The sequence below is a fragment of the Podarcis filfolensis genome, assembly GCF_964270895.1.
Source record: "Podarcis filfolensis genome assembly, chromosome: 16".
In the NCBI taxonomy this organism is placed as follows: Eukaryota; Metazoa; Chordata; class Lepidosauria; order Squamata; family Lacertidae; genus Podarcis; species Podarcis filfolensis.
The window spans coordinates 296,030-314,217 of record NC_139620.1 but is presented as its reverse complement, the minus strand read 5'-3'; the positions used below and the strand labels follow the sequence as shown (position 1 = coordinate 314,217).

General features: G+C 54.8%; 1 protein-coding gene across 4 annotated transcripts; it reads left to right on the top strand.

Annotated features, from left to right (window-relative positions):
* The first annotated feature begins 2,676 nt into the window (after positions 1–2,676).
* ISG20L2 (interferon stimulated exonuclease gene 20 like 2) lies at positions 2,677–11,014 on the top strand. 4 transcript variants are annotated; one of them, XM_083591448.1, is made up of 4 exons: positions 2,677–2,894; positions 4,051–4,915; positions 5,841–6,041; positions 8,340–11,014. In XM_083591448.1, exons 2-4 carry the CDS (start codon positions 4,151–4,153, stop codon positions 8,448–8,450), a joined length of 1,077 nt encoding a protein of 358 aa, XP_083447574.1. In that variant the 5' UTR covers positions 2,677–2,894; positions 4,051–4,150; the 3' UTR covers positions 8,451–11,014. The 4 variants fall into 4 exon arrangements, with proteins under 4 accessions (XP_083447574.1, XP_083447572.1, XP_083447573.1 ...); XM_083591446.1 differs by lacking the exon at positions 2,677–2,894 and adding an exon at positions 3,178–3,245; XM_083591447.1 differs by lacking the exon at positions 2,677–2,894 and adding an exon at positions 3,349–3,371.
* The last annotated feature ends 7,174 nt before the right edge of the window (positions 11,015–18,188 follow it).

Below are 18,188 nucleotides of genomic sequence, written 5' to 3'. Positions count from 1 at the left end.
ACTTTCCCAATTTTTGCTGATGTCTTGTTTAGTGTTGAGTGTGAATTGTTGCCTCAATATTCCTGGGCCCGCAGGGGCCCTCAAAAAGTCTCTGAAACGGCAAAAATGCCAAGTGCCAGGAAGACTGACGGCCGCTGCGCAGGCCCCCGGGGGGTGGCTGGAAGAATTCATCACAGCAGAGCTTAGATCTTGCCCGGTTCACACAGATGAAGTCCTGACCTTTCTGGCTCTTTGCCCATCGAGGGAGCGGCAACAGGTCGGCCTTGCTCAGAGCGTGTGGAACAGAAAGGATTGATTGCAGTTCATCTATAAAATGCAAGAGCGGAGGAAGAAAATCGATCCCTTTTGCACTGGAAGATGAACCTGCCTAATCTGCACTTTCCCAAACAATATGGGAACTGAAAATGCACTGAATCATAGAGTCAGAAGGGACGCCAAGGGTCATCTAGTCCAACCCTCTGCAATGCAGGAACCACAGCTCAGAATGCCTGGCAGATGGCCGTCTGACTTATGCCTTAAAATGTCCACCACCTTCTGATGTAGTCTGTTCCACTGTCAAACAGCTTTTAGCATCAGAAAATTCCCAGATGGATGGGGTATAAATAATAAAATTATTACTATTATTATTAATGTTTAGATGGAATCTCCTTTCCTGTAATTTGAAAGAATTTGCACTTCCCCAAATTTTGAAGCATAGTTCTCCAGGCAAGCAATGTCTATATTAATAAACAGATTAGGGCAAATTGTGGATTTAAAATTCATCCACATTAGTGAAAATAACATACAAAAGAATATATTGCCTTCGGGGGAATTGCTTTGCAAAAAATGTGTCTATTAGGCAAAATTGTACATGTGCCTATTAGGAGCAATTTGCACTCAAACACTGGTGACTTTTCATGGGGACTATAATTTAGAAAGGAAAACGATCTGCGTCACCCTATTGAGGAAGACGAGGGGGCTCCTGCTCCGTTTGCTCTCCCAGCAGGCAGCAAACTTCAAGGTCGCTCTTCTCATCTCCCTACATTTTTAAAATCTGGGCTTGGGTGAGACATCTCCTCCAACAGAGGGGGCTTTGCTTGGCCTCTGTGAGAAGAAGATGCTGAACTGGGGTGGGGGGTCTTTGACCAGGTCAAGTAACAGGGGTCTTGCGCTCTCAAGTGTTTTCACTTTGCACCAGTCGTCAGCAGGTTGTAAATGCAGTATCGATGGGCACAGGCTGCCACCTCGTGGCTAAATGGCACATTGTGCAACAAATCATATCCAGTACGTAATAGAGAACATGGATCCCCAAAAAGGGACCCTTCCCAATTTGGGAATAATAGAATTGTAGAGTGGGAAGGGAGCCCTGCCAGCTGCAAGCCAGGAATCACAACTGAAGAATCCCTGGCAGACATTCAAGCTCTGCTTCAATACATCCAATAAGTCAGATGCTGCTGCTGCTTTTATTTGTACCTCTGACTGGGTTTTCCCAGCCACTCTGGCGAAGGAGAAATGCTTGATGATGATGATGATGGAGAGATGCCTTATTTTTCTGAAATTAATATGTACCTTCTCATCTACTGAATCTGAGACTTTGAGAAATTTGTCTTAGATTAAAAGTGATTAAAATATTGTAGATACTTGTTAGTATGTAACTGAGCTGTGTTGCAAAGGCCATGTGCAGAAGGAATCCTATTGCATTACCTGTCGTTACAATGAAAGAGATTTGGTGTTTGTGGACACGTGTGTGTGGTCGTTTAGTCGTGTCCGCCTCTTTGTGACCCCCTGGACCAGAGCACGCCAGGCCCTCCTGTCTTCCACTGCCTCCCGCAGTTTGGTCAAACTCATGCTGGTAGCTTTGAGAACACTGTCCCACCATCTCGTCCTCTGTCGTCCCCTTCTCCTTGCGCCCTCCATCTTTCCCAACATCAGGGTCTTTTCCAGGGAGTCTTCTCTTCTCATGAGGTGGCCAAAGTCTTGGAGCCTCAGCTTCAGGATCTGTCCTTCCAGTGAGCACTCAGGGCTGATTTCCTTCAGAATGGATGCGTCTGATCTTCTTGCAGTCCATGGGACTCTCCAGAGTCTCCTCCAGCACCAGAATTCAAAAGCATCCATTCTTCGGCGATCAGCCTTCTTGGTGGTGTGACCACACATATCCCCGTGCATTTATAATGGCATTTAATTCCCGCCCCCGTAACACCATCCACAGCGCCCTCGCCCTCCACGAATCTGTCCTCTTTTAAAGCTATCCAGACTCTCGTGGCAGGGAGTTCCCCAGTTTAACGATGCGCCTCCATGAATAGCGACTGTCCTTTGTCTTTTACAACGATGTTTTTGAAACCTTGAAGACCAACATCTGGCAGCAAGAAGCGGAAATTCCTGGACCGCCTTTCCCAAACTTGGCCCTCCAGCCGCTGTTGGACTACAACTCCCATCATCCCTCGCTAGCAGGACCAGCGGCCAGGCATGATGGGAACTGTAGTCAAAAATCCACAGCTGGCGACCCCGCCCCGTGCAGCGCCAGCCTGCCTCCCCCTCGCGGTCAAATGGTACGACCCGACGCGCAGGAGGCTGGTTTGTGGGCGCGTCGTCATAGCAACTCCAGTCCGTCGCCCGCGGGGTTGGGCGGGGCGAGCAGCCAACCAATGGGGATTCAGCATCCGAGCGACTGGCCAGGCCCGTGAGGGGGCGCATGCGCTCTTTGCTTCGCCAGCGCCTTGGCCCCCTTCGGCCGTCCGCCTTCCTTCTCGCCCCTCAGGGAGAAGCGCCCCGAGAGAGACGGGAAGTCTCGCGAGAGGAGGAGGCGGAGAGACGAGGAAAGAAAGGAGCGCGGCGCGGGACCGGAAGTGGGACGGCCCCGCCCCCTGGCGGGCCTTTCCGGTTCCGGGTGAGCGGCGGCGGAGCCCCGGCGGCAGGTCAGGCGGGCCAGGCGGGCCGGACGGGGCCGAGGCGGAAGGGCCGGCGGGCCGGGAGGGGGCGGGCGCCGGGCCGGCGGGGCATTTCCCCCGGGGACGGGAGTCCCGCTTCTCCCCGCCCCGAAGGACCCGCCGGCCTTGGCGGAGGAAGGGTGGGAAGCGGGGCGGCGGGTTGCGCTGGATGGCCTTTGGGGGCCCCTTCCCACCCTCCAGGCCCCCGAAGCCCCCTCCGGGCGCGCCTCCTTGGCGCACGTGGCCCCGAGGGCGGGGTTGGTGAGCTCAGCCCATGTCACAAACCCGCCTCTCCAGGCCCGCCAGGCCAATCCCGGGGGCGCAGTGGGGCTGAGCCGGGTAGGTGGGGGGGGAAGGGGGCGGGGAGGAGGGCGTCTCTTTGCTCCCCCCGGGGAGGCTGGGAGGGGAGGGTCTCTGCCCTGGGACACCGGCCACCTGCCTGGAACCCGGAAGGGACCCCCAAAGGTCATCAAGTACCATCTCCAGCAGCGGGGCGCACCCCTTCTCCCTTCGTAGCACCCCAAGAGTGTGAGCAGGAGAGACTTGCCCAGTGGATTGGGGAATACGTTTCGTCTCCAGTTGCTGCCTGGATGTTGCAGGAGGAGGAGCCTTCGCAGTGGGCGCCAGGCAGGGGGAGGCTGGCACAGGGTGGCATTACACTTCCTGGGTGGGCGATGGAGGCCACCTTCACAGGAACAGGAACCAGGGAGGCTGCCTTGTATCAAGCCAGAGCAGCTGCTTATTTTTCTGCGCTGACGGGCAGCAGGGGCTCTCCAGGGTTTCAGACAGGAGTCCTTTTTCCCAGCCCTACCTGGAGATGACGCCTAGGATTGGACCTCAGGTATTCTGCATCTGAAGCAGGGGCTCTGCCCACCGAGCAGATAAAATGAGAACAGCTAAAAACATTGGGGGGGGGTCATTAAAAAACAATTAAATATTAAAAGAATTCAACTTTTTATGGCAAGATTTCGGTCCTCGTGGCTCTGGACTGAGTTAACTAGGACTCCTGAGTAGCTCTGCAGTTTGGTTTCCAGTAACCTCCGGAGCAAACATCCTGAATATAAGTCAGCGTGGCTTAGAACTTTGTGAATCCTCCCCCCAAATGCTGGAAATTCACCCTGTCCCTCCCCATCTCTCTCCCCAGCCTTGTTAGCATGTGGACATGTCCAGCATCGCGCCCCTCGCGGCCTCTCTAGAGCAGTGCCCGCTTGCCGGCCTCTCCTCCTCGTGGTCCCGGTTCGTCCATGGAGGAGGGCACCATGTCGGATCTCCTTCTCAACCTGGACACGTCCCTCCCTGCGCGGCCCAAGAAGGCCTCTGAGGGGAACCAGAAGCACCAGCGGTTTATCAAGCGCCGGCAGTTCCTGGAGCGGAAAGGCTTCCTGAAGCAGAAGCAGCTCCCCGGGCAAGCCCCACTGCCACGGCGCGATGCCTCTCAGAAGCACGGCGGGGCAGACTGCGAGCGGGACAGGAAGAGGCCGAAAGTGGACAGGAAGGGGGCGTCCGCCGGGCAGGACAGAAAGCCCCTGCAGGAGGACAGCTCGGCCCGCAGGACCAAGACATTCCCCAAGGAGAAGGCCGCCCGCGGGGCCAAGGACTCTGGGTCCCAGGGAGGCAATGCTTCTGGGGGTGCCACAGCCTCAAGCAAAGCAGGGAGCACTGCGGGGGGTGGTTCCTCTGCGAGGCACAATGGGGCGCAGGCCAATGGGGCCGCGGGCGAGATCCGGAGGGTGGCCCTGCTGAGCGAGTTTGAGAGCGGGCTGTCCCCGGTGCTGCTGCCGCCCAAGCCCAGCAAGGTGGTGGCCATTGACTGTGAGATGGTGGGCACGGGCCCCGGCGGGCGCGTCAGTGACTTGGCGCGCTGCAGCGTGGTCAGCTACCACGGCGACGTGATGTACGACAAGTACGTGCGGCCCCTCAGCCCCATCACCAACTACCGGACGCGCTGGAGTGGCATTCAGAGGCACCACATGAAGAACGCCGTCCCCTTCAAGGTGGCCCAGAAGGAGGTGAGTGAGGGGGGAGATCTGGCAGCCTCTCAGGGGGAGCCTTTAGGGACCCCCCTGCCCCACACAAGGTTTTCCATGTTTTCATTAAAACCAAGGCAGTCTGTATTTTTATTCTGGCATCTGGTTGAGGCATTTGGCCTAGCAGCTCTTACTCTCTCCTTATGGAACCTCAAGGTCCAGAGGCAGTCTATCTGGATTCCTAGGTTCTATGGGGTATTTGGCCACAGTGACAACAGGATGCTGGACTAAGGAAGGAGCCCTTTGGCCTCATCCTGTTGCAGGGCTCTTCTTTTATATCCTCTTATGGGTGAAGTAAGGGACGCGGGTGGCGCTGTGGGTTAAACCACTGAGCCTAGGACTTGCCGATCAGAAGGTTGGCGGTTTGAATCCCCGCGACAGGGTGAGCTCCCGTTGCTCGGTCCCTGCTCCTGCCAACCTAGCAGTTAGAAAGCACGTCAAAGTGCAAGTAAATAAATAGGTACCATTCCGGCGGGAAGGTAAACGGCGTTTCCGTGCGCTGCTCTGGTTCGCCAGAAGCGGCTTAAGTCATGCTGGCCACCAGCTCCTTCGGCCAATAAAGTGAGATGAGTGCCGCAACCCCAGAGTTGGTTACGACTGGACCTAATGGTCAGGGGTCCCTTTACCTCTATGGGTGAAGTGGGTCAGACTGCAGCTACGATGTCTTTGTGGGTCTGCATCCTGCTGTGCTTGACTGGCTACAGCAGGCTTCCTCAAACTCTTCCCTCCAGAAGTTTTTGACCTACAACTCCCATGACCCCAGCTAGCAGGACCAGTGGTCAGGGATGATGGGAATTGTAGTCTCAAAACATCTGGAGGGCCGAGTTTGAGGAAGCCTGGGCTACAGGTTGAGTCTTGAGCTATTGAGCGCTGACTGATGACATCCCTCCCCCTCCCTGCCTTTCAGATCCTCAAGGTCCTCTCTGGGAAGATAGTTGTGGGCCACGCCATCCACAACGACTTCAAAGCCCTCAAGTATTTCCATCCCAAGTCGCTGACCAGGGACACCTCGAAGAACCCTCTGCTCAACCGCAAGGCCGGCTTCCCGGAGAACGAGCAGGCCTCCCTGAAGCGCCTCACCAAGCAGCTCCTCCACAGGGACATCCAGGTACCACCCCCTGCCTTGTCCGCCTGCTCTCCCCCCCCCCCCATATGGCTCAGTGTTGCCTACACCGGCTGGCAGCCAGCTCTTTGGAGAAAGGCCCAATGACAGTGTCTTGGCAGACTTCCTTTTCAAGAGTCCCTCCTCTTGGCTGGCTGTAGTTGTTGTTATTATTTATTAAATGCATTGCTTGATTTTTCTTGCCGAAGGCAATTCAGTTGACACAAGATAATATCACCAAGGCAACTATCAGTAAACAAACCATAACCGTCCATAAAAATGGCAAAAGTAGTTTCTTTCCCAAATAGGTTTTATCATAAATAATAGCAAATGCGGTAAATAAAGAGTTGACTTGAAAGTGGTTCACTTGTTGGAGGAAGTTTAACAAACTGAAGGTCATCATCCTCTTTCCTGATGGAAACATGCAGATAGGGAAAGATACACCCTGCTCTAAGTTGTTTCCCTACTCTCTTCTCTTCTACGGTACATTATTTACTACAGAGCTCCGTGACTTTGTTACTGTGTTTGCAGTTGCTCAAGATACAACCTGTTGTGGCGGGAAACTACTTTTGCCATTTTTATGGATGGACGTTTAGAGTTTGTTTACAGATAGTTGCCTTGGTGATATTATCTTGTGTTGATTGCAGTAGTCATTGTGTCACCACCCTGTTCATTGTTTTAAAGGAAATTCAAAGCAGCATGCAACCAAGTAAACACGCAAAAACCCACATAGATCCATTACAAAAAAACAGATTTTAAAACACCCCACCCACCCTAAAAGGCCAGACAGAGGAAAAAGGCCTGGTTAAAAAGGAAAGCTTTCACCAGGCACTTAAAGATACCGTACTGTATATAATGAAGGTGCCAAGTGAGCCTTCCTGGGGAGAGCATACCATGAACTGGGAGATACCACAGAAAAGGCCCTGCTGTTGTGTTGCCACCCTCCAGACATTGAGGAGGCTCTCAAAGAAGGGCCTCAGATGACAATTGCAGGGTCCAGGTCAGTTCATATGCATCAAAAAGCTCACACCATTCTTTCCTTGAGCCTGGAGAGAAAAAGGTTGCGGACAATGACCAGGAGGAGCTTTTCCAAATCTGTTTGTGCCATCTGTCCGTGCAGTTTTTAGACCCGCCCCGCCCCGACACAGCAGGAGCAGGAGTAGCCCCTGTGGCTCCCTCCAGGCGGCTGCCACACTACAGTTCCCATCACCCCTGCCCATTGGGCCGTGGTGGTACCAGGGCTGGTGGGAGACGGAGTCTGGCAGCATCTGGAGGGCCACTGAGGAGCAGAGTCCCCTGGCCTTGGAGGAGATCCGGCATTTGATTTAATATTGAACTCTGAGCAGCTCACAGTAGCAGCAGAAAAGAACAGCAAATACTGCAGTTGCTGTAAGCTCAAAACACAGTAGCGTATAAATAAAGCAGGCAACCAGAGCAAATCCTTTGAAACAATGCAATTCTATAAATTTATAGTGAGCTGCAGTATAAAGGTAAAGGGACCCCTGACCGTTAGGTCCAGTCACGGACGACTCTGGGGTTGCGGCGCTCATCTCGCTTTATTGGCCGAGGGAGCCGACGTACAGCTTCCGGGTCATGTGGCCAGCATGACCAAGCCACTTCTGGCGAACCAGAGCAGCGCACAGAAACGCCGTTTACCTTCCCGCCGGAGTGGTACCTATTTATCTACTTGCACTTTGACGTGCTTTTGAACTGCTAGGTTGGCAGGAGCAGGGACCGAACAATGGGAGCTCACCCTGTCACGGGGATTCAAACCCCGACCTTCTGATCGGCAAGCCCAAGAGGCTCAGTAGTTTAACCCACAGCACCACCCGCGTCTCTATTCTGCAGTATAAAAGGGACCATTTTATCTTGTCCCCAAAGAGCAGAAGTTCCCTTGAGTGACTCCAGAGCCAAGCTGCTGTGCACCTCTCTCTTTATCTGGGCACCTTTTCCTAGTATCATAGAATTGTAGAGTTGGAAGGGACCCACAGGGGTCATCTAGCCCCACCCCCTGTCATGCAAGCATCCCTGACCAGGGGGCCACCCAGTCCCTGCTTTGAGACCGCCAAGGAAGGAGAGCCCACCCCCTTCTGAGGAGCCTCTTACCCACAGAAACTCTTTTTCTGTAACTTGAATCCCTCGGTTTGGGTCCTGCCCTCTGTCTTCCATGGGGCGGCCCTTGAGGTATTTGAAGATGGCTTTGTGGGGGGAGGGGGTGTCCTCTTGCTTTGTGAGGGGTCAGAGAGACGTGACCCCTGCCCTCATCTTCCTCCTTCCTTCCTTCTTTCCTTACCCCCCCCCCAGGTGGGGAACAAAGGCCACTCCTCAGTGGAAGACGCCCGGGCCACCATGGAACTGTACAAGGTGGTGGAGGACGAGTGGGAGAGGCAACTGGCCACCTCTCCTCAGGACTGATCCCCAACTCCAGTCACCGCCAAGCCTTGGAACCCGGAGTCGCTGGGGGAAGCCGACACTCCCCTCCCTGCCCCCCGAGCTGTTTGGAGGAGGATGTTGACGGGTCCATGGGGCAGAGGGAGAGGAGGGCCGGCAGAGTGAAGGAACTGACTGGGGGCAGGGTAGGGGAAGGAGGCCAGTGTGTCCATTACATCGCTTCCATCTGACGGCAGCCTTGGCGTGTTCCTCCCCTTCCTCTCTGTAACGGTGCTGAGCCTCCTTCCCTCTCGGCTTGAACCTCAGAGGGAGGGGGGCCTCCTCACCCTCCCCGGCAGGGAGGCTTTCAACATGGTGCTATCCGCTCCCCAGGCCCCGGTGGCTGTGGGGTTCGTGTGCTGTTGGAGTTGAGCGCCAACCAGGCCAAGGTGCCCATCCTGTTGCCTCGGCCGGTGGATCTTTGGTGACCCCCCTCCCCGCCTCTGCGGTGGCGCAGGGAGACTGGCTTCCTGCCCCCACCCTCTTAAAAGGGCGGGGGGCACTCAGTTCCCTAGCTTGACTTCTGTGGGTCTCCCCTCTCCCTTGCCAGGTGATGGGAGCCCCCCCCCATGCACTTGGTGATCTTGAGCTCCCCTCTGCCGCCTCCTCCTTGGCCCCACCTCCTCCCTCGGGGGTCAAGGAAGCCCCCCTGTGTGGACGGTGACCCCCTTGGGTTCTTGTTGGCGGGGGGTGTCTGTCTCTCCCTTCCTCTTCCCACTTTCTCCACATCCTTAATAATCTCTCATTATTCTCCTTAAATCTCTTTCCTGCTCTCCACCAGCAGGTCCCCGGGTGGGTTGCACCAATGAAAAACACAAAACAGTTTGCAATCCCAGGAACATCCCCCTGCCCCTCCCCACTTTGGACCCCTAAACTTAGAAGACGAAAACCCCCAGAACATTTACGCAGGAGGAGCAGGTGCCTTCTGCCTTCTGGTCTCTTCCTGGTGGAGATGTGGGGCTGGGGGAAGGAATACAGTTGTACCTCGGGTTACAGACACTCCAGGTTACAGATTCCGCTAACCCAGAAATAGTACCTTGGGTTAAGAACTTTGCTTCAGGATGAGAACAGAAATCGTGCAGCGGCAGCGGGAGACCCCATTAGCTAAAGTGGGACCTCAGGTTAAGAACAGTTTCAGGTTAAGAACGGACCTCCAGAATGAATTAAGTTCTTAATCCGAGGTACCACTGTATCTCTGTTCCCCTTGAGGGGAAGGGGGCGTTGCACACGCGCACACACCCTGCGCCTTATGGCACCCAGAGCCCAGAGCCTGCGAATGCCCCCCAGAGAGAGTGGAGGCCCCATGGGTGTTGGCCCATAGCGCCCCCCGCAAAGCATCCCCTTCTCAGCTCAGCAGGCGTTGGGGTCCTGGCTGGGACATCCTCAAGGTCAGGATGGGCAGGATCCTGCGCAGATGAGCTTTGCCTGCTCTGTCTGGGCCCCCCTGGGTTGCAGCTCCCACCAGCCGCAGCATCAGAGGCTTGTTCTGGCCCCAGAGCTGTAGCCTCCCAGGCTCTGACGGACACCGGGTTGGCCAAGGGCTGGTCTAGGGCGCAGGGCTCTCTGCAAAGGGCAGGCCTCCTTCCCCTTTTGATTTGCAGAGGCTCCTCTTTCCCCCTTCCTCTTAATACCTCCAGCTGCACAATCGGAATGAATGGAGCATTCCTGGAGCACAAAGTTCCCATCCTTGAAGAAACCACAATGGTGAACACTGGGCACACTTTCTCATTCTGATGCTGAAAATTCCCTGGAACACTGTGACCCCCCCTTGCCCCCCTGCGTCCCCAAAGTGGCTCCATCGCTGTGTCTTGGCCAGTGAGTGTCTCATTCTGTCACTCTCTGTCTTCTCTCTGGTGCTGTTTCCCACCAAGTGACCATGAAGCAAGAAGGTCACCTTGCTGTTGTGACGCAACCTGTGTTTGTGTGTGTGTCTTTCTGGGAAGAAGAAGGAGCCCCGAAGCACATTGCTGTTAATGAGATACCGAAAAGGTCTTAACGTTTGTTTTCCCATCTCTCCCCGTTTGCTTCCCCCCACTGATAAAAAAAGAACAACTTTCCGAAGGTCATCCTCTCTTGCCTTTGGCGCAGCCTCTGTCCCTCCCGGCCGGGCTTTGGGTTTCTGTGCCCTTCCTCCTGGGCTCTCGGGGACTCGCCACAAAGGGGCGTTCGCAATCTGCCAAGTGGGCCTCCAGGGAACTCCTAATTTATTTTAAACAAACTTTATTGAACGTTTTAAAAACGGTTGCCAAACGTATTGTGTTTTCCCCACGGAAATCTTTGATGCGGATCCTTTGCAGCCGTCTCAGAAAGATTCCTCTCCAGAAGTTTTAAAGCGAGCATCTTTTTAAAACAAAGACAAAAATGGAAGAATAATTTTTAAAAACCACCCGCGCAGGAAATAGATTTCCTACATAGAAGCCCACACACACTCTGCAAAAAAAACTTACTTATTCCATTTGTGTTAATGCTGGTAATTATGAACGGGCGTGTCTTCTGTCTGTGCTTGGGATTGTTTTGTCTTTTTCTAAAAAAGTAAAATATTTCACTTACTGGCTGTCTTGAGACCTGTGTGCTTGCGTAGGCATGGCGGGGGGAAGGGGCCTGATCCGAAGAGCTGCTGTATCCGAAGATCATGAAAAGAGCTCTGCAGCTGGATCAGGCCAAAGGGGACCTGCCCATTATGGGAAGTCCACACGATGGACCCGAGTGCGAGAGCAGCGCTCTCCCTGCCTTTTCCAGCAACTGCCTCTGACATTGGAGGCAGGACATAACCCACCAAGGTGAGTAGCCTTCAATAGCCCCCTCCTCCTCCGTGAATTTGTCCAACCCTCTTCTAAAGTTCGGGGCCATCACTGCCTCCTGTGGCAGGGAGTTCCACAGTTTGTGGAAAGAAGTCCTTTCTTTTCCCTGTCCTGAATCTTCACAAGGTTCAGTGTGATGAGAGAGGGAGGAAAACCTTTCTCCCTGCATTCTCCATGTCGTCCTTACACGGCATCATACCACCTGAAGGATTGCCACACAAAGCATCATCATTGTTTTATTGAATTTTGGCTCGTTGGTTTTCCACTTCCTCAGATCTTGGGAGCTTCCTGGGGCCCTGAGGAGGTGGTGGGTGGGTGGCAGTCTCTGCGGGACCCTCTCCCTGGACACCCAACCCCAAGCAGCCCCTTACGTATCTCATGCAAGAGACCTGCATCTTGAACCATCGAGTCCCAAGGTGCTCCAGGACAGCTAGTGATGCAGATGGCAGCCATGAAAAGAGCCAAGTTGCTTTTGCCTGCGAGTCCCTCCAGGGCTGGGCCTCCAATCCTTCTGGCCAGAGGAGTGAAAATCTCCCTGGAGAGATTGAACCTGCTCACCCAGAGGGATCAGCTTCCCTGGAGTCAGAGGCAAAAGGGAAAGGTTCTTTGCAAGGCCTCTGGCCACCCACCTCCCTGCATTTCCACTCCCCCCTTTTATCCAGAACCACAAGGACTAGAACCCTGCTTGGTTTTTGGCGGAGGGGCTGTCGCCCTGCTCAGCCAGCAGTGGCTGTGGCTCTTGCACCCTGAGGGGTGTGCGTTGTGGCTTGGGCGGTTGGTGCAGACCTAGTGCCTTCTTTGCCACCAGGGGAAGCTGCAGGACCAGCCTTAGTTGCATCGTTCTGCAGGCCAAGTGGGGATCCTCTGCATCAAAGGCAGTGCTGGTTGCTTGTGGCCTCCATGGGCGAGAAGGTGAGTGTGTGAAAGCGATGCATGCACAGCTTCCAAGTGAGCCTGGAGCTGGGGCTGACTTCAAAACAAAGCCCACTTCTCCATTCAGTTGGGGAAGGGGAGGAATGTGCTGTGGCCCACCAGGGCTGGGAGAGACGAAAGCTTTTAAAGGTGAAATATGGCCTCTGTCTTAGGATTGAGGGTGAGAGCCCAGCCAGTGGGCCTCTTGTGATGAATCTGTCGCTCGGGGCTCGTTCGGATTTGCTCTTTGTGTGGCCTCCCCACCTCCTCTCTCTTTCTTCCTTTAAAAATACTTCTCGCCTGTCTTAATGCAAATCAGAGAAGGAGAGGGGGAGGAGCCAGTTTCTAAGAACATCAGCAGAACCTGGCTGCTGGATCAGGCCAGTGGCCAGCATCCTGTCCTCACAGGGGCCAGATGCCCCCAAGAACCTAGGAGTGGAGACAGACTGCCTCTGGACCTGGAGGTTCTCTAAGAACAAGAGAAAAGCCTGCCTGTTGGGTTGGCCGAATGGCCCATCAGCCCAGCATCCTCTCCTCACAGTGGCCAACCAGATGCCCGTGGGACTTAAGCGCAAAGGCAACTCTCCCCTCCTGTGGTTTTCAGAAACTTATTCAGAAAGATTGCCGCCTCCCACGGTGCAGGCAAGTCGCCTTCAATGGCCCTCTCCATGAATTCTTCCTAATCCACTTTGGTCCCAAAATTTCAGTTTCCTCATCCTTTTAAATCCGGGGGTGTCTTTTGCTGTGCTTGCCCCGCTGTGGAGTGTTTATACCATTTAGCTATTTATAACTTTGTCATAACACGAAGCTCTCCCCTCTGTTTGCTTTTGCTCGGCTCTCTGCGTTTCGATAATTAAGGAATGGCCGTCGGAGGAATTGGGCCCGGTTGTATTTTTTTCCACTGCCTCCCTTTATACATAAATAACCTGTCAGTTCTGACAGGGCTACTCTGGCCCAGAGACCAGCCGCAACCCCCACCCTCTCGCTCCCAGGCTCACCAAGACGGGCCCCGATTCTGAAGGAGCCTGAAGGAGCCTGGGGCAAACTTCGAGAGAGGAGGGTCGAGCAATGCCCCCAAACACAGGGATGAAGAAATGGGTCCACGGCAGTTAAACTGTGTCTGTCTGTCTGTCTGTTGGCCTGTCTATCTATCTATCTATCTGGCTTGACTGCACAGGGAAGCCTGTTGTCTTTGTTCACTGGAGGAAAGACCAAAGCTCAGTGGTAGAGCACCTGCTTGGCCTGTAGAAGGTCTCAGGTTCAATCCAGAGCGGGGAAGAGTCCTGCTATCTGAAGCACCAGAGAGCCACTGCCAAGGAGTGTGGGCAGTACCAAGCGAGATGGTTTGAGCTGCGGTGAGCAGCTCCCCACTCCTGCCTTTTATTCAGAGCCATGAGGACTAGCACCCTGCTTTATTTTCAGTGGCAGAGCATCTGCTTTGCGTAAAGGGAGGTCGTAGGGTCAGTCCCCGCTGGCGTTTCCAGGTAATGGCAGCCATGTCGCCTTTTCTGAACCCCTGGAGAGCCGGCGTGGGCAACGTATAGCCAAGCAGACCCAGGGGACCTGGCTCTCCACGGGGCACCTGCCAGTCTGGATGTCCAGGACGGCCCTGGTTTCTCATGCAGGATCCCGTGGTGGGGCCTTGTCCTTAAGCTCCTCCGCTTGGGGTGGCGACCAGGGGTTGGCCTTCCAGGATTCCAGTGGCCCCCCAGGATGTTTGGGGGCGAGAGGCCAGGTCCTCCTGGGGGCCTCGCCACAATTCTGGCACCCAAACCTTGCGACACGTCACATGAATTTGGGAGAGACTGGGCTGCAGGCCTCACACCTCCGATGTGCCGTTTCCCACGCTGCTCCAGGGACGGGATGATGATGATAATTTATTATTTGTACCCCGCCCATCTGGCTGGGCTTCCCCAGCCACTCTGGGCGGCTTCCAACAAAATATTTAAATACCGTAATACATCAAACATTAAAAGCTTCCCTAAACAAGGCTGCCTTCAGAAGTCTGGCAGTAGTTGTTCTCTTTGACATCTGCTGGGAGGGCGTTCCACAGGGCGGGCGCCACCACCGAGAAGGCCCTCTGCCTGGTTCCCTGTAACTTCATTTCTCACAGCGAGGGATCCGCCAGAAGGCCCTTGGCGCTGGAGCTCGGTGTCCGGGCAGAACGATGGGGGTGGAGACGCTCCTTCAGGTACACTGGACTGAGGCCATTTAGGGCTTTAAAGGTCAACACCAGCACTTTGAATTGTGCTCAGAAACGTCCTGGGAGCCAGTGTAGGTCTTTCAAGACCGGTGTTATGTGGTCTTGGCGGCTGCTCCCAGTCACCAGTCTAGCTGCCGCATTCTGGATTAGTTGTAGTTTTCGGGTCACCTTCAAAGGTATGTGACGTGGAGAATCTTGGAGCCTCCTCAGAAGAGCCTGCTGGATCAGGCCAGGGGCCCATGTAGCCCAGCTTCCCAGGAGCCAACCAGGTGCCCCCGAGGGAAACTCTGGAGCAGGATCAGAGCACAAGAGCAACACGCTCCCCTCCTGCAGTTTCCAGCAAGGGGGATACAGAAGCATCATTGCTGCCTCCAGCTGAGGGCGCAGAGTGTAGGCCTCATGGCTAGTGGCCAGCAGTAGCTTCTCCCTCGATTTATTGCAGCAAGGCCCCCCTCCAGTGGAGCCGGACCCTCACCCAAGGAAGGACAGAGGTTTGGGGAGGGGAGTCCCCCAGGCCGCAGCTCCCTGTGACTGGGGGCCTCCTTATTTTCTTGTTCTCCTTCCTCTCTGGGCTGTGGGCTTTTTGTCCTGACAGCAGCAAGGCTGTCCCTTTGCATAGAAAGCACCGTCTGCAGGCTGCAGCCTCTGGCCATGGGCTTAAGGCCCCCAATTCTCCCTCTCTCTGACACCCTGGGATGGTTGAGGCAGGGCGGGTGGGAGCACTCGGGTTTTTGAAAAAAGAGACATGTTTTAAGAATTTCCTGGCAAGGCGCTTTGCTGACTCAGGGCTTCTTCATCAGCACCTCATTTGTTCCAAAGCAATAATGGGATGACACGGCTGAACCCTGGTACCTAATAAATACGCGGAGCAGGGACTGCTGGGGGGGGCGAGGAAGGGGATGGAGAGACCCCCCCCTTGTGCAGTGTTTGGAGGAAAGGAGAGGGAGGAGAGGCAGGATGGAAGTTTGCAAAATGGTGCACTGCATGGATAAAGAAATGATATCCCACCCTGCCTTCCATAACACAAGAACTGGTGTTCGAAGGATTAGGACAAATAAAAGGAAGGACTTCTTCCTGCAGCATAGAGTTAACCTGTGGAACTCCCTGCCACAGGAGGCAGGGAGGGCCACCAACTTGGAGCATGAGCTGTGCTGGGAGCTGCAGGTCAGCCTGGCCCAGAGGGGGCTGTGTGGGCCGGCTCTGCTGTAGAGCCACTGCCTGGCGAAGGGCCCTTGCAGCCCTGTGGGAGAGGCCCCTGCTTTGCAAGCCGAAGGGCCCAGGTGCAGCCCCCGCCAGCAGCCCCTGCAGGTAGGGCTGGGAGAGAGAGCCCAGGAGGGCTGCTGCCGGTCAGTGCAAGCAATGCAGAGCTGGGTGGACCAATGATCCGACTCGGTATGAGGCAGCATCCTGGCGCAGAGTCTGGATCAAACAGTCACAAAGAAAAGATCACAAGCCTTTAGAGGAAGGGAAACACACAACATCTGGAGTTGGTACTTTTGCTGTGTATCCTTCATTGCAGAAGGTTGGACTAGATCAGGCATCCCCAAACTCTGCCCTCCAGATGTTTTTGGGACTACAACTCCCATCATCCCTAGCTAACAGAACTAGTGGTCAGGGATGATGGGAATTGTAGTCCCAAAACACCTGGAGGGGCGGGTTTGGGGATGCCTGGACTAGATGACCCTACAATTCCAGGATAAGTGATCAAGCCCTCCTGGCAGCAGGGGAAAGGCTGTTTTAATAGTTGGTTGCAGTTCTGTAGACTCTTGTTAAGCTTTCTGGTGTGATTCAAAAGGTTTTCTCCTGCCGTCTCCCAAGTCAACCCACAATCCTGCCTTCCCATCAGGGCAAAATGCCATCTTCGCTGAAGCCATTAATTTGAGCTGTTAGGGGTTTAAGAAGAGCGCTATGTCACGATGCTTAATATTTCTGCATCTGTCAGCAAGTCCTGCACTAAGTCTGTGTGCCGAGCACAGAGCAGTCTGCAAGTTGCCCAGAAATCTCTGTCTGGTGGGTTTAAATGCCCAGGGAAGCTTCTTGCGTTTCAATTTCAAACGTTCCTTCATAACATTGAGGACTAGAATCCTACTTGCTTAGGTGGCTCAAGGGCCTGCTTGGCATGCAGAAGGCCCCAGCATCTCCCGGTGGGGCTGGGAATGCTCCCTGCCTGAATCTCTGGAGAGCCCTTGCTGCCAGTCAGTGCAGACAGTGCTGGCCTGGCAGCTGCAGAGGCCGCCTTTCGCCCTCGCTCCCCGTGAGCCTCCCAGGCCCCTTTGCCAAAGGGATCCGTCTCGCCCTCTTTTGTGTGTTCGTTGGGGGCGGTTAAAGGCAAAGAAGAAACGAGAGTAACGACTTCCTCCCTCGTTACTGAAACGGGAAGTCATTAAAACAACTGAAGAAATACTCCAGAGCATAAAAATGATGTATGGGCATGCCATGGCCAGGCACAAATCTCGCTCTCGCTCTCGCTCTCTCCCGCCTGCACCCCCTGGGCCCAATCCTGCTTTTTGCCATGGCTGCGAATCCAGAGCATGGCATGCATGGCCCATCCAGGGCACCCTCCTCTTTTCACAGTGACCAGATGCCCCAGATAGACTGCCTCTGGACCTGAAGGTTCCACCAGAACAGGAGAGCTCACTGGATCAGGCCAGAGGGGCCCTTCTAGTCCTGCATCCTGTTCTTACGTCGGCCACCTAGATCCCTCTGTTGGGAAGCCCCCCAGCCAGATTCGAACCCAAGAGCCACTCTCCCCCCACCTGCAGCTTCCAGCACCTGCTATTCAGAAGCATTTCCTATCGTCCAATAGCTCCACAAAGTCTGCAAGCCTTGGGTTGGTTAACATCCTGTGGCCTTTAAAATGGGGGTTGGGGGGTTATTGATTTTGCTTTATTAGTTATTTTGTGTTCCCGTTTTGCATTTCTGTGTTGTGAACCATTCTGCAATCTTTGAATGAAGGGCAGGATACACATTGAAGAAGTAAATAACACACGTCCTCATTTGTGCTTGTTCCCCCAGCATCTGATAGGCTGCCCCTGGGGCTGGAGGCTCCACTGAGCGGTCAAGCCCATTTCCCTGCCCACGCCATGTGGAAGGTGGCCAGCGGGGCCTCTCTTGAACACCCATTTCCGCCCCCGGGAATTGTCTTGAGGGCAGCCGAGAGCCAGGCAGACTTTGCTCCATGCCCGTTCCTTCCTGGGCTGGGTCAGCAGCAGGTCAGAACCGGCAGCAGGCGGCTTATCAGCCAGACGAGAAAGAGAGGGAGACCCTGGGGAGCTGGCAGGGCTGGGTGCTGAGTGAAGGAAGCTACTGCCCACAGGCAGCACTTTGGATGGGCTTGGAAACCCAGGGAGACGCAGGATCACCCCTGCATCTTGGGGGTGGTGGATTTCCCTTGGGGGCACCTGGATGGCACTGTGGGAACAAGAGGCTGGGCTAGATGTCACCCCTCTGGCCGCCTTTTTATGTTCTCATAGAACCTCCAGGTCCAGAGGCAGTCTATCTGATTCCTGAGCCACAGGAGGGGAGAGGTGTCCTGCTTGCCGGTTTCCCATTGGGGCAGACTGGATGGGTCCCCTTTGGCAAGCTCCCAGGATGTTCTCCTGCTCCCCTGCACCTGAGGTGCTCAGGCCTGCCTGCCTGGCTGCCTGTGGGAACTTGCCCCCTTCTGCAAGGACCACACAGAGCACCGTGCCTTGACTCTGCCGGCCAGACGGTGCAAAGGAGGCCCTGTAATTATGCCCCCCCTCTCCTCCCCCCCTGTTTACAGAGATAAGTGGAAAGAGACTGATGGCGTAAATGAATACCAGC

What these genes read in the sequence shown, in the direction of transcription:
- ISG20L2 (XM_083591448.1), top strand. Translation starts at nt 4,151, where the DNA reads ATGGAGGAGGGCACCATGTCGGATCTCCTTCTCAACCTGGACACGTCC. An exon ending in TCAAGGTGGCCCAGAAGGAG is followed by an intron (nt 4,916 to 5,840) that starts GTGAGTGAGGGG and finishes CCTGCCTTTCAG; the next exon opens with ATCCTCAAGGTCCTCTCTGG. An exon ending in TCCTCCACAGGGACATCCAG is followed by an intron (nt 6,042 to 8,339) that starts GTACCACCCCCT and finishes CCCCCCCCCCAG; the next exon opens with GTGGGGAACAAAGGCCACTC.